Source organism: Lonchura striata, chromosome 2 (assembly GCF_046129695.1).
Source record: "Lonchura striata isolate bLonStr1 chromosome 2, bLonStr1.mat, whole genome shotgun sequence".
Classification (NCBI taxonomy): Eukaryota; Metazoa; Chordata; class Aves; order Passeriformes; family Estrildidae; genus Lonchura; species Lonchura striata.
Genome location: NC_134604.1, coordinates 5,155,982 through 5,169,998, shown reverse-complemented (window position 1 = coordinate 5,169,998; position 14,017 = coordinate 5,155,982). Strand labels below are relative to the sequence as shown.

Genomic DNA, 14,017 nt, shown 5'->3' with positions numbered 1-14,017 from the left:
ACTGGGGCTGCTGTGGTCCAGTGAAGGCTGCTTCGGGCAGCTTGGCTGAGATTTGCAGTGGCACAATCCGCTCTGAAGCATTGGCTGGGGCACCTCTGTGTTCCCTGGTGCCGCTCCGTGCTCCGGCTCCGGATTCCCAGTATTGGACAACCTTCAAATCATACTTGGACCAACACTGATTAAGGCATCGAGGGCAAATACCAGGAGTTTTGCATCTGGCCTCCCCCTTTTGGAAACAGTCCTTTCTCAAATGCTGAGATTTCCCCCAAGTTTGGGGGTCCCCTTCCTTAAGGGCCTTTTTCTATAGCTGCATCCATTTTTCACGAGGGTCAGGAGGGAATGGATCAGTCTCATAAATTTGCATCTATACTTCTAATGACCATGAGGATGCCTTCCCCTCCTTTGTCTAGGCAGGGCCGAGGCTGATGGCTTGGCTGCTCCTCAGTACAGGAGGTGCCAGTTTCAGGTGAGCAGTGCCAGTTTCAAGCAGGCAGGGAGAGTCAGAGTGAGGACAGACAGACCAGGGTAGGGGGCCAGCAGCATCTGGCTGCTCTCGCTTCTTCAACATCTTAGAAAATATTCTCCACAGGATGAGATTAAAAGTGACTTAAGGTCACTCCATGAGGGAGTCATGCTTGTCCAGAAGGGCGAGCATGGTTTCATAGACTTCTCTCTCTTTGGACATTTCCTTTCCCATTTTTAGTTCTTTTTTTAGTTCCCCTGGCTCACCTCTCAGTTGCAGCAGACAGGCAATTGTGGGCCCCGATGCGGTTCTCTCACCCTCACTATCAGTTCCAGGGGCTCTCTGAATGCCAGGCCGGTTCATTTCCTCACACAGAGGTACCAATTGTCAGCAATGGAAAGAGATGGGGAAGACTCATTCAGTGATCAGAATCTGATTTTATTGTGGGATACAAACGCTTAGATACTATTTCAGGGAGACCAGTAATGTGTGCTACAATGATTAGGTTAAAATCACATACACAAACTTATGCGTATCACAACATCTCTTGCTCACAGAGTTTAATGGGATTTTCTTTTTCCAGTAAACCTGCCTGATTGAATCTTCTTGCAATCTAGGTCTAATTTTCAAAGTTCTGTTTGCTTTTGCCAAGGCATCGTGTTATCTTGTTATATCTTATGTTAACCAGGCCCAAAGCCCATCATCTGTCTTGTGTCCCCCAGTATCCCAACATGTATGCATAAACATATATATACACATATACATGGACATTTGTCAAACCAAAACACAATTTTTTCAACTTCTTGTTATTGTTTACCTTTTTTTGGAAGATGCCAAAATTACATCATTCATAGTGTTCACGACTAAGGATGTCAGTTAAGTCTGGAGAATTCCAACACAGGTGAACCAACCAAACAGTGGACAGGGCAGGCTACACAGAGAGGTGGCACGGGCTCTGTCCTTAGAACTCCATTTTCAAGACTCAACTGCAGAAAGCCCCACGCAGCCTGGTCTGCTTTGGGCACAGGGTCAGACCAGAGACCACCTTCAGGTGATGCTATCTACCAGTTTCTTGGCCAAACCTCCACACCCAGCAGCTTATGTTAATTATTTTACTGAATCACAAAAAATAATTATTCTATTCAGAGAAACAGCTGTCATTTTGTCAAGCAATTAGATGAAGTTACTAAACTCTTCAGCTATTTTGCTAAGCTTTGTTTTGGAAAAGAACTACTAATTAAAAGAAATTGTCATACCTTTTCTCCACAAAATTTATAAATCGAACTGCTTGTTATCCTTCACTGTTTATCAAACACATGCAAAGCACAAGTCATGAAGAACCGAAGGAGATCTATGCTTCTTGTGGGTTTGCCCTATAATTCAATTAAAAATGGGTAAGGGAGATGGGGTACATCTATCACACAAATAGCTCATGGGGAAAAAAATTAAAATTTAAAAGCATGAGGACCTCGTCCGCTTCTTCTGGTTTTCATACATGTCTTGTGAAGAAGCACAGCAGTTGATCATGTTTTTTCACAGAAAAGGCACCTGATGAGCATTCGAGTCTCAAAATTGTCTGTTAATGATTAATCAAACAAAAGACAAATGAGAAAGCAAGGGAGAAGCTTCCTTTCTCTACTCACTCATTTGTTCACCTGACTGCCAAGGATCCTGATGATCCCAGAGAGCCTGCCCTATGTACCCACTCAGCCACCCATCCCACGTCAGCATCTTAAATAAAAGTACAAAAGGGTTCCTGCAACAAATGCAAACCTTTGCCAGGGAAATTTGGGAACAGAATCGACAGAAAGAGGAACTGAAAGTCTGCAACAGAAGCAAAGTAAAGGCATTGTTCCCCCTGACACATTTAAATGTCATTTCTTGAAAGATCTACTAGGAAACTAAACAATGAGGAAACAAGTATTTGGGGTCTTCTCCTAAAAAACAAACAAAAAAAAAGCCAAAATTACAAAAATAAGAACCTATAAGCATTACCCACTGTCAAGAAACATCCTTTTTGTCTTTTTAATGAGGGCCAGCTTATGAGATACCGGTATCTTAAAAATTTCATTTCAGTCAGCTGGTAAAGGAGTCTTGCTTAGAAGCAGGCAGCTAGAGCAGGGAGTAAAAGAGGCATAGCAGAAGCCTCAGTGTGCTAATGAGAGGAAATTATTTATAAACTGGGATCATTCACACAAATTCATAAGGACAGTTACTGTCTGTTGCATTTATCTACTAAAACCAGACAATTACTGAAAAAGATTAAATGCAAAAATAGCTACTGCAGAATATGGCAGTTTCACAAACCGTGACATCTCTCAGCCAATGATTATGATTCACATGAGGGTCAGAAAATAATATGCTAAGCAACCATGGCATCACCAGGACATCACTACAGAAATTTCCTTTTAAGATGCTAAATCATTATTAATCTACCTGTAATTTTAGAAAGGAATTCTTCATGCGTAGAGAGAATTTGTTTTGGTCCTGCTTTTTCTCTTCCTTATACCATTTCCCCAAGCAAAAGTACATTACAAAGCAAAGTACAGATTCTTTGCTGCTTTCCAGGAAGTATTTGTTAAAATAACAGGAAAAACATTCCATTTCAGAAAAGAGTATCTACAGAAAATACAGATCTACAGAAAATCTACACAAGATATAATTCAAACAAAAATTTCACCCTTTAGCATGAAAAGATAGTTCAAGATCAGAACATGCACACGCACCATTCCAATTATGAAATATTTTAGTGTTATAAAAACAAGTGCCTCGCTCAAAACATCAACCTTACAGAATCAAGACTGACAAACACCTTACCACAGCAGATGTTAAAACCTATTTCTCTGTCAAACATAAAAAAAGGAATAAATGTCAAACCCCAAACATTCATTCACATGGAAAGACAGTAGACAAAAAGCTTCTGCAGAAACATCAGTGCCCGTTTCAGGAAATGCTTCCAGACAGAGGATGTCTCTCAAAATTCTGACCATCACTAAGGCAGACACCATTGCAGAAGTCTCTGAGCATACACATTCAGTCCTCCTGAACAGTTCTGGGGCAAAATTCAAGCCTCCTTTCTTCTACCACCTTCGCAGTGACAACACCTACATGCCTATCATTAAGGCCAGGGCTACAAAGAGCCAACAGAAAAGTTCATCCTTCTATGGTCTATCTTGACGCATGGTCAATCATAAAATCTCGTTTTTTACTTAAGCTACATACCCAAGGCAGACGTTTCCTTCTGTTACATTCAGACAAGAAACAGCTGAAAGCAGCTACTGAACTCCAACCAGTGCTATAACTGGAAACTTTAAACATCTGAGCATCTGTGGAACTGTTCAAATGGATACATCCTGCCCAATGTTGGCAAGATCATGCCTCAAAGCAAGCCCCGTGGCTGGCAGCCTTGGCTGCAAGGACGGAGGGCTGGTATGAAGGGTCTGTCTCCTCTTATTCCTGGCGTACTGGGGTCCCTACCGGGAAGGGCACCTGAGCATCCAAGGGTGAGCATCCCGGACCTGCATCCCCATGCCCTGGGGAAGGAGGGGCGGGGACCGCGAGCATCCGTCTCTGCTATCAGGATAAATACTGTCACCCAGCCAGTCCTTGAACCCTCCCCCGCGGGAGAAGGGCGAATCGGCACAGGAGGAAGACAGAAGCCCAAGTCTTCAGGCCGAAGTATGGCAAGAAGGGAGCGAAGGAGACCTGGATATGACTCACCCCTCCCACACCTTCTTTTTTGAGATCTGGCGGGGGGGGGGTAGGGCGGGGGTAAAAACAGACACCCAGCCGTGCTAACTCCTCCTCTGGCATCCAAGCTTTCTGCCAGCCCACCCCGGGACGGGTGGCCACGGGTGACCCCCAGCCCGCCCCGCACCCAGAGAGAGCGACCCGCGGAGGTGCCGCCCGGCCGGGGCGGGCGGAGCCACCCCGGGGAAGGCAGGGAAGGGGCGGGCAGGGGCGGAGGGGCGCGGGCTGCCGGCGCCTCCTCTCTGCTGCACTGCAGAGGCGCCATCTTCCCGCGCCTCCCGCCCGCGGGGGGGGCTCGGGCCGGCCGCGACCGCCGCCCCCGCCGGGCAGCGCCTTCCCGCGGGGCCGCTGCGCCAGCCGGCCGCCGGCTCTGCCCGCCCGCTGCCCGCCCGCACACCGCCTCCGCAGCCCGGCTTCGCCTCCCTCCCGGGGAGACGCCCCTAGCCGCCACCCCGGGCCGCCCGCTCCCGGGGGAGGTTTGCCTCGCCGAGCCGCCGGCGGAGCCAACCCCGAAGCAGAAGCGGCGCCCCGGCAGCCGGACGCGCGCGGCGGGGCCGGGGGCGGCAGCCCCGGGAGTTCCCAGCCGCTCTCCCTCCCCGACGCCTCCGCCGCCTCCCGCTCGCCGCTCCTATTGTTCGACGGAGGGAGAGCGGCGGCAGCCAGGGGTGGAACGCCCCTAGGAAAGCAACCCTCGCCTGCCCCGCCGCGGCCAAGCCCGCGCCGCGGGGGCGGCTGCGGGCAGACAAAGCTCCGGAGGAGCGGCGGAGGGTAGCGGGGAGCCCCGCGCCCGCCGCTTCCTACCCCACTCACCTCTAGAGCCCGGGCGGCGCCGGCAGCCAGCAGCAGGACGGCTAAGTGGGGCAGCATCGCGGCGGCTGGGAGCGGGGAGGAAGGAGGGGAGGGAGGGATGCCGTCCGGCGAGAGACGCGACGGGGTCCGACCGTAAATCCTGCAGGCCGTGCCGCCGCCGAGCAGAACGACTGATGTGCGGCGGCTCCGGGAGCGGCGCGGCGGGGCCGGTCAGCTGATGGCCCGGCCCGCCCCCGAGCGGGCGGTGCGGCCGCCCGGCCTGCGGGGACCCCTGGCGGCGGCGGCGGGCGGTGCGGCCGCCCGGCCTGCGGGGACCCCTGGCGGCGGCGGCGGGCGGTGCGGCCGCGGCCGGGGCGGGCCCGCCGCTCTGCCCGGCCCTCAGGGCTCGCTGAGGCGGCTCCGCTCCCTCCTCGGTCGCTCCGCCGCCGCCTCTCCCCTTCCAGGAAGGCGCCGCGCTGCCGGTCCGCCCCCCGCGTCCGTAAGGGACCGGGGCGCCTCCATCGTGCGCGGCCCCCCTGGCTGAGGCGCCGCGTTCAGAAACGCAGCGTCCATCTTTGCACGATGCCCAAAAAACCACCCGAATCTAAGCGTGTTGTGTGGTGTGGAGGCTATTGAACACATTTGCCTTTCCCAGCAGGGCTGCTCACCGATCCGGGATCTCCTGTTCCCGTCGAGGTGGAGGTGATGAGTCAGCACAGCTCTCACCACACGCACCATTGATAACGAAGATATGCAGGAACATCAGAAGAGCTGGGACATACGGCAGATGAGCAAGGGAAAAAAAATCAAAAATGTAGGACTTCGTCAAATTCTATGAAATCGGGAAGCCAGTGTAATCTCACCATCTCACCCTCTGAACAGCATGGTTGTAATTGGTATAGTAAACCTGTAAGAAGAATTTGAAATTTAATATTAGGATCTTCATGTTGAAACAGCTGCTATTGTAGCCAAAATGCAGTGTGACAGAGCCCGATCCATTCTGCCACTGATAGGCAAATTCTGTGGCAAGATTTCTGCTCCCACCAAGGCTCCTAAAATGAGCTCTGGAAATATTAACACAGAAAAAAGGAACAATATATACACACTCAAAATATGCTTTTGGAGAAGTGCATACCTTTGGAAAAAATTGGGAAAAGAGAGGGCTATTAAATTCAAAGGGAAAGGGACTGGCTCATGAAAAGCTTATTTTGGAGGTATTAGAAGCCTTACAATTACCAGAAGTGACAATAGTATATGTTAAAGGACATCAAAAAGCGGTGACTCAAGAGGCATGAGGGAACAATTTAGCAGATTAGAAGCTAAGAATGCAACAGGATCAGGGACAGAAAAATTAATAATGGTGTTAACCCCCATGAGAGAAATGCAAGAAGTCCCTGCATTCAGTGAGACAGAAGAGAAAGAACTCCTTAAAATAGAAGCCAAGAAAGATAACAAATGGGAGTGGAGATTAGCGGATGGGAGACAAGTGTTAAATAATCCCCTTGCCAAGAAAATTCTGGAAGGCATGCATGGTACAACACATGGGGGTACACAAGCACTAAGTGATCAATTTCTAAGGGACTGGGTCCGCATAGGAATTTTTGGAATAGCTAAGCTGAACAACGTATGATGTCAACAAGTGACATGAGGAAAACACCCAGGAGAGGGCAAGAACTAGCCTTATGGCCCTTTCAAAACATCCAGATAGGCTTTACTGAGCTTCTCCAGATACAATTGTGGAAATTTTTACTAGTGATAGTAGATCACTTGACTCATTAGGTAGAGGTGGTACCCACTGATGTCACCCTGATTCTTAAGATTTTTTAAAGCCTTCTGAGTTTACATTCTGTTAGAAAACTTTTCCACACATTTTCTATAAACAACATATTGTTTTGCATTCCTTTGTGGGGGTGGAGGAAATTGATGTACTGGTGGTTTGTCCAATGTCTTTGGAGAGGTGGCCCATTCACTCTCCAATCCACTGTCACCTTTGGAAAAGTATAAAAGTTGGAGTCAGAAAAATAAACCTTCTTCTTTTTTACCTTGCCATCGCAGTGGTTCATGTTGTGCTTTCTTGTGTCCTATAGCCAATACCAATATTCTGAGTAAAAACATTCCCTGATATGGGATGGTGAACAGGATTGATTCAGACCAAGGAACTCATTTCACATCTAAAATATTGAAGAAAGTTGTTTGAGCCCTGGGAGTGAAATGAGAGTTACACTCTGTGGCATCCACAGAGTTCTGGTCGTGTTGAGAGGATGAATCAAACTCTTAAAAGAGTTCCAGTTAAGCTGATGATTGAAACCCAAATATCACGGATAAAATGTCTCCATTTAGCCTGGTTAAGAATTAAAACCCAACCCCAGTCAGATCTGGTTGACTCTCACAGTTAAGGGGTGAATATAATGTATATACTAAGAGAAGATTTGTAGATGTATAGTTATGTTCCCCGTCCCCCTTGCATTGCTATCACAGGATGGCCTTTGGGCATTTGGGAGGGTCGGTTTGTAACTGTGGCAACACCTGACCTCCAATCAAGAGGTAAGAAAGTGATCTCCACCACTGGACAGTGAATAACGAGTTGATTAGCAAGACTTTGGGAGAGGGCTAGAGGTATAAAATGTGGAGCATCCATTTTTTAGATGAGCACATGGTGGTTGAATCCTTTGCTTTTCGTGCTGTATTTTTCCTTATTCAGCCTTCTGTTGTATTTTGATAAGGTCTTAATAAACTTCTAAAATTTTTGAAAGTGAGCATCGTTTCTCACACCACAATACCCAACTCTCCACAGACACAACTCTCAAGGTTTGTCCAGGTTACCTCCAGGAGATCTAGCTCTTACGTAGCCTTGCTCAGAGCTGTCCTGCTGTCTGTTATCTGTCTTGCCCAGCCCCCCAACCCAGGGATCTGCAAACATTCCTCTCAGCTTTTAGACTCTTGTCTTTAGACAGTTTCATAGTCTGAGATAGAACCTGTTAATACACACCTAATTTTTCTTATAGACTTTGGACAAGAGAAGAGTGCTGCCAATAAATTAACCAACTCTACTTGGAAGCGGTAAAGTTATTAAAGGAGAATCTTGTTACTTTTGAATATGCCTCCGCCTTTCCAGCCCACACAAGCTTTCCATGGATGCCTGAATGGACGTCAAGATAAAAAAGAGGTCTCTGTCTGGCTAAAGAAAGCTGTCTGTACAATGTCAGACACCATACTTTGTATCCACACTATCTTAGAACAGAAATAAAAATAAGGGACTTGATCAGATGGTTATTTATCTATACATATATAAACACAAAATATTTCTTAGATTCTGAGTTCAGTTTACTGAAGACATTTGTACAGAAGAATACACTGCTATTTTGATTCTTTCAGCATCGTGTCTCAGACCATAAAACACCTGCTTAATTGCTAACACAGTAGGTTAGGATGCTCAAAGACCCAATCCTCCCACCTGTTCCTAGGAATATAATGCTTGACTCAATTTTGAAAGACCCAGCTAGACTGCAATAGTGACATTAAATTAAATAAATTCAAAAACAGTAAGAGACCCTACATAATATAGAGAATCTGTTTGTAAAGGAACTTCAAGAAAAGCATTCCCATTCTTAGACCTCCCTACAGCAGACTTAACTCATCACGTGATTTAGCCTTTCCTCAAATGTCTGTGAAGAAAAAAATATAGTTTTCTGAAGGCTGTGAAAATCTGAAGAGGTCAACAGAGACTCTTCAGAGGAAGTGAAGTCTGAGACCTTTACATTATGAAATGACAAATTCATCTGGAACACAACTCCACCCAAATTCAGCAGGTGACAAGAAGGCCTCTTGAGCCATAAGCCCACACTTCAAATGTGGACAAAAGCCATCCAACTCAACAAATTGTTGCATGGGTTCAATTATTTCAGCTGCAGTGGGGTACGTAGGTGCCACAACTTTCTGTCACTTCGCTCCCAAAACAGCTGCTTGAAAGACTACAGGCACTGCTTGGAAGTCTCTGGTTCCAGGGGAGGATGGTGGCAGCTATAAAGGGTGATGCTGCTGTAGCCCCATTTGCTCACTCTGTACACGACTGAGGCTGTCACTCTCTCAATTGCCATCACCCTCCACAGTCTGCCCTTCCAGTGCTGAGCTGCAGCAGCATTTGAGCTGGGAGGAGCAGGAGGTAGAGGCTGAAGTGTGCATCTGTAATTCTCTTAGCATGCTGTTTGTGAAGTCACATTAGGAGACTGACAGGGTGTCACGGGGCAGCCTGTGCAGTGTTTGTATGTGTGAGGTTGTTATTAGAGGGGAAACAAAGTGGAAACAAAAATAATTCTCCTTTCATTCGTATTGCAAAATTCTGGTAGGTTTTTTCCTTAAGATCTATAGATCAGGCCAAGTGGTAGACCTGAATATCTGATTCCTTGATTTCCTGAAATCAAGGAAAACATACTTGTTTTTAAATTGAAAGTACTGCTTCTTGTTGGCTTTCTATATTTCAACATGCTATAGATTTCAAATGCCTCCCATGCTTATAAACCTGAATCAAATTTATTTTGCAAAATAAAATATAAGAAGGCAGAAGGAAGAGAAGGAAGCCTCAAAATATTACATCATTTGCTGAGTCCTTCTATGGACCCTCCCTGCAGCTGTCATTGACGTTTGCCAGGTGAGCTGAGTCAGTGTACTCAGAAATTCACATGCAAATATGGAACATGAGGCATTGTCTCATCTTTAAGCTGGTGCTTAAAGAATGAGCTCAAAATAATGTACCTGGCCTTATATGCACACATTAGAAAGTACAGATCAGATCACTTGGTGAGACAGTTGATCTTTTTTTTGGACAAGTACTCATAATCTCATGGGGACCTCAAAAAAATGGGCTGTAGGGTGGTAATCAGGATTTTGGTATCACAGACTGTTGCCACAAAGAATAGTGCAAAGCGCAGTAAAGCAGATTAGGCAATTATCAAAATGTAAAGAACACCTCTGAAATAATTTCTGTAGAGTCTCATAGTAAGACTAAAATCATTGATGAGGCCAGGAGCATAACAAAGAAGCTTCACAACAAGACAGGAACAGACATCTAGAAATCACAACTATGTTTTATAAAATATAGTTTTAGAAGCAGGAAAGTCAGTGATTGCAGGAGCTTTGTAATGGTTGGTTTTGGGTGGAAAAAAGTGGGAAGGGAAGTAGCAATGAAGAACCACAGTCTGTTCTGTATACAAAAAGAGTGCCATCCTTAGAGCCTCTGTGTTTTGCAATCACCCTGCAATCTCTCTCAGCATAAGGGTTTTAAAATATTTGTTCAAGTTGATTTGGCAGACATCCGCCTCATTCATTTACACAGGAAATAACTGGACATACTGTTTTCTGACTTATAGCAGACACAAAAAGCAGGAGAATAGGTGAAATTTCCTTCTCGCTTGGCAGGATTCATGAGACAAATGGTAGGCACAAGGTTGGTTCCACCAAAAAAGACTCTAAAACTAGATTTTGTATACTAGTAAGCTAGGGTGCAGAAGGCTTGTACACACTCTACGTTCAGCCTCAGTGATGAACAGGGCTGGGACACCAGCACCTGTGCAACTTCAGGTGTATTCTTCAGGCACCCAGCAGTGTGAATGTCAAGATACTCATCCTAACAGAGGCTGACATTATTCTCTGCATTTTTAACAAGGTACTTGAGAAGTATTATGAGTGATACAATGTGGAGGCCCATGAGACTCTGAAATCACCAAGGTTATTTCAAATACGTCACCTGATATATTTTGCACATGCATTCATTGTCCCAAATTGAGTCTCTAATTTTTTTTTTCAAATTAAAAAAAAAAAAAAACACAACATTTTTTAAAATTGTCGGAAGGTTATATAGTACAACTGAGGTCACAAATATATCTGTGTTCTGGTTCAGGGCAAATTTGGGAGAGAACCCCCAAATGGTTCCTCTAGGAAGTAAATTCAATCGGCCCCTCTCCCCAGCCAGTTTGGGAAAAGAAAAATACCTCCTTGGAGAAAAGTGGAGAAAACTATTTATTAAACAAGAAAACCTAAACAATATTAAACAATAAAATTTCTTGCTGCTCCAAATGAGAGACAAACTCAGAAAAAATCCCCTCTGCTGGGCTGCAGCTCTGCTCACCCAGTCTCTCATCAGTCCCTCCAGCGCTGGAAATGCCACAGCCCAGGCCGAGCCTGGTGGGTCACTGCTGTGAGCTGCTGCTGCTCTGCTGGTGTTCGGTCCAGAGCAGGTTTGAGCAGGTCCAAAGAAAAAGGAAAAAAAAATCACAGTCCAGGGAACTTCTTTGCCTCAGCTAGCTAAAATTAACTAAAAGAAAAGGAGAGCTCTGTCCTGCTGTCTGTCCATCCACAGACAACACAGTCCAGGAGCAGGAATGTGGAGGAGTGAGTGCCATTTCTGAAAACAAACTCTGTGCTTCTTCTCCCCCCCAGTTCACTCTCAGAACAAGTCTTAAAGGTGCAAAACTTATTATTCAGCATAAACAGAACAGACAACTGGGGATAAAAGCTGTCAGAGTCCAGAGCATCCCTCTGGCTGTCCTGGATAACTCGACCCCCTGGCAAAGAGCCCAGGAACCTTGGCAGCAAATGAAAACCACCTGTGGATTCAATTTTAGCCCATGGGAGAGGCTGCCGACCTTATATGAGGAATTACAAGCAAAAAGGGTTTGAATAGTGTAATAGAGAAATTGACACAGGGTGGAAAAGTAGAATTTTGGGATTTTTTAGAATGAAATTCAGGGGTACAAGATGGAGGAATCTGGGCGTGCCCTAGCTTCTTCTTCCTTCTTCTTGTCCTCCATGTCTCGGTGTGATGGTGACACTTTTCTATTGGTTTAGGATGGGGACACCTTGTCCAACGTAGATTTTAGGTATTGGTACGGGAATTGTAAACATAGTGCACGTAATTTTGGGTATATAATGTGGGAGCTGCCTGGGGCGGGCAGGAGACTGCCATGGCTGCTGTGCTAGCTGGACCTCGGCAGCTCAGAGAGAAACTGTTATAGATAAGAAAAAATAAACAACCTTGAAAACTCGGCTTCACGCATTCCAGACCTCTTCTTCAGCGGCTGGGCCAGGGAAAAAAGGACTTTCACACTGCTGGGGTCTTGCCAAGTGACCCTGACAGTTCTGGCATCCCCGGCTGAGCTCACCAGAAGTGCTGAACATCAGACCCCAGCCCGAGAAGAAAACTCCCTGAAGAGGAGAGGCTGACCCCTGCAGAGAGCAAGCTTCTTCAAAGTCGGCCCGGAAAGGAGAAGATCCAAGGCCCTGGGTGTTCTCCACCTGCTTCTGCTGGCCAGACACCAGGACAGCTTCCGGACCGATTTGCAGACGACGCAGCTATTGGTGAGACCGGTCAAAATTAAGAACATGGCCTGTTCCCAAGACCAACTTAATATCTTAACCACTCTAAGGAATGTGGTGGCCACTTATCCCGTGACCTTAGCCAACAGGGAATCAAAGATCTTTTGCAATGGGCCAATTATAATTACCCACACGCTGAGACCCATGTGATTTTTGAGCCAGGATTTTGGAAGGCTGTTAATATACGATTATATCATATGGCAACACAAAAAGACAAAGTAGCTATGAAACTTCTCGCTCCAGCGAGAACCGTGCTAGAATCAGTTTTAAACAGAAATCCTTGGGGCTGGCTCCCACCAAGGGGTGGGAAGGATTCCGTCTTGCAGAAGGCGGACGAGGGATGCGCCCAGCAAAGAGCGGGGCAGGAGGCGCCGTGCGAGCTGCAGGCGGCAGAGCCGAGAAATCGGGGGGGACCAGCAGCGGGCACCAAGCAAAGAGGAGCAGGAGCTGTCATCAACCAGTGGGTCTCCTCAAACACCCACTTAATACCGGGAAAGTTAAAATTACATCTATTTCCCAGCGAATCAGAGGATTGGGATTTTGCATCTTTCGAGGCGTGCTCGCCCGAGTCAAAAGAACCAAAGAACCCAGGGCAAATCCTGCCTGGCAGCCAGAGCCCCCCACGCCTCCTTTCCCAGGGACACGGGTGGGGAGGCCGGGGCAGAGCCAAAGGCGAACGGCGCTGGGAACGGCGGGGGAAAGGCGAGAGCGGCCCCGCAGGGACCGGGGCGGGCCGGGAACAGCACCGGGAACAGCACCGGGAACAACACCGGGAACAGCACCGGGAACAGCACCGGGCTGGAGGGAGACCTCGGGGGTCGGGACAGCGGCGTCGGTGCCGATGGCACGGGGGAAACCTGAGCGGGGGAAACCTGAGCGGGGGAAACTGCGCGGGGGAAACTGCGCGGGGGAAACTGCGCGGGGGAAACCTGAGCGGGGGAAACTGCGCGGGGGAAACTGCGCGGGGGATGCTGCGGGGCAAACCCGGCCGTGGCCCGGGGCGGCGGCCGGCGGGAGCCGAGCGGCGCGGGGCGGGGGATGCGGGAGCTCCGGTCCTGCGGGGCGGGGGATGCGGGAGCTCCGGTCCCTCGGGAGCTCCGGTCCTGCGGGAGCTCCGATCCCTCGGGAGCTCCGAGTCCTGCGGGAGCTCCGATCCTGCGGGAGCTCCGATCCTGCGGGAGCTCCGGTCCCTCGGGAGCTCCGGTCCTGCGGGAGCTCCGATCCTGCGGGAGCTCCGGTCCCTCGGGAGCTCCGATCCTGCGGGAGCTCCGATCCTGCGGGAGCTCCAATCCTGCGGGAGCTCCGGTCCCTCGGGAGCTCCGGTCCTGCGGGAGCTCCGATCCCTCGGGAGCTCCGGTCCTGCGGGAGCTCCGGTCCTGCGGGAGCTCCGGTCCTGCGGGAGCTCCGAGTCCTGCGGGAGCTCCAATCCTGCGGGAGCTCCGATCCCTCGGGAGCTCCGGTCCTGCGGGAGCTCCGATCCCTCGGGAGCTCCGGTCCTGCGGGAGCTCCGGTCCTGCGGGAGCTCCGATCCTGCGGGAGCTCCGGTCCCTCGGGAGCTCCGGTCCTGCGGGAGCTCCGATCCTGCGGGGCGCGGGACGCGCGGACACGGCCGCGGCACCGGCAGCGGAGCGTGGGGGCGCGTTG

General features: G+C 48.8%; 1 protein-coding gene across 1 annotated transcript in view; it reads right to left on the bottom strand.

Moving 5' to 3' along the window:
* APP (amyloid beta precursor protein) overlaps window positions 1-5,245 on the bottom strand; it is a 143,651-nt gene extending 138,406 nt beyond the window's left edge. Inside the window, exon 1 of the mRNA XM_021532419.2 lies at window positions 5,024-5,245. Coding sequence (XP_021388094.1) covers window positions 5,024-5,080 — 57 coding nt within the window. The 5' untranslated portion in view covers window positions 5,081-5,245. The remainder of the gene's footprint in view (window positions 1-5,023) is intronic.
* Window positions 5,246-14,017: the final 8,772 nt, after the last annotated feature.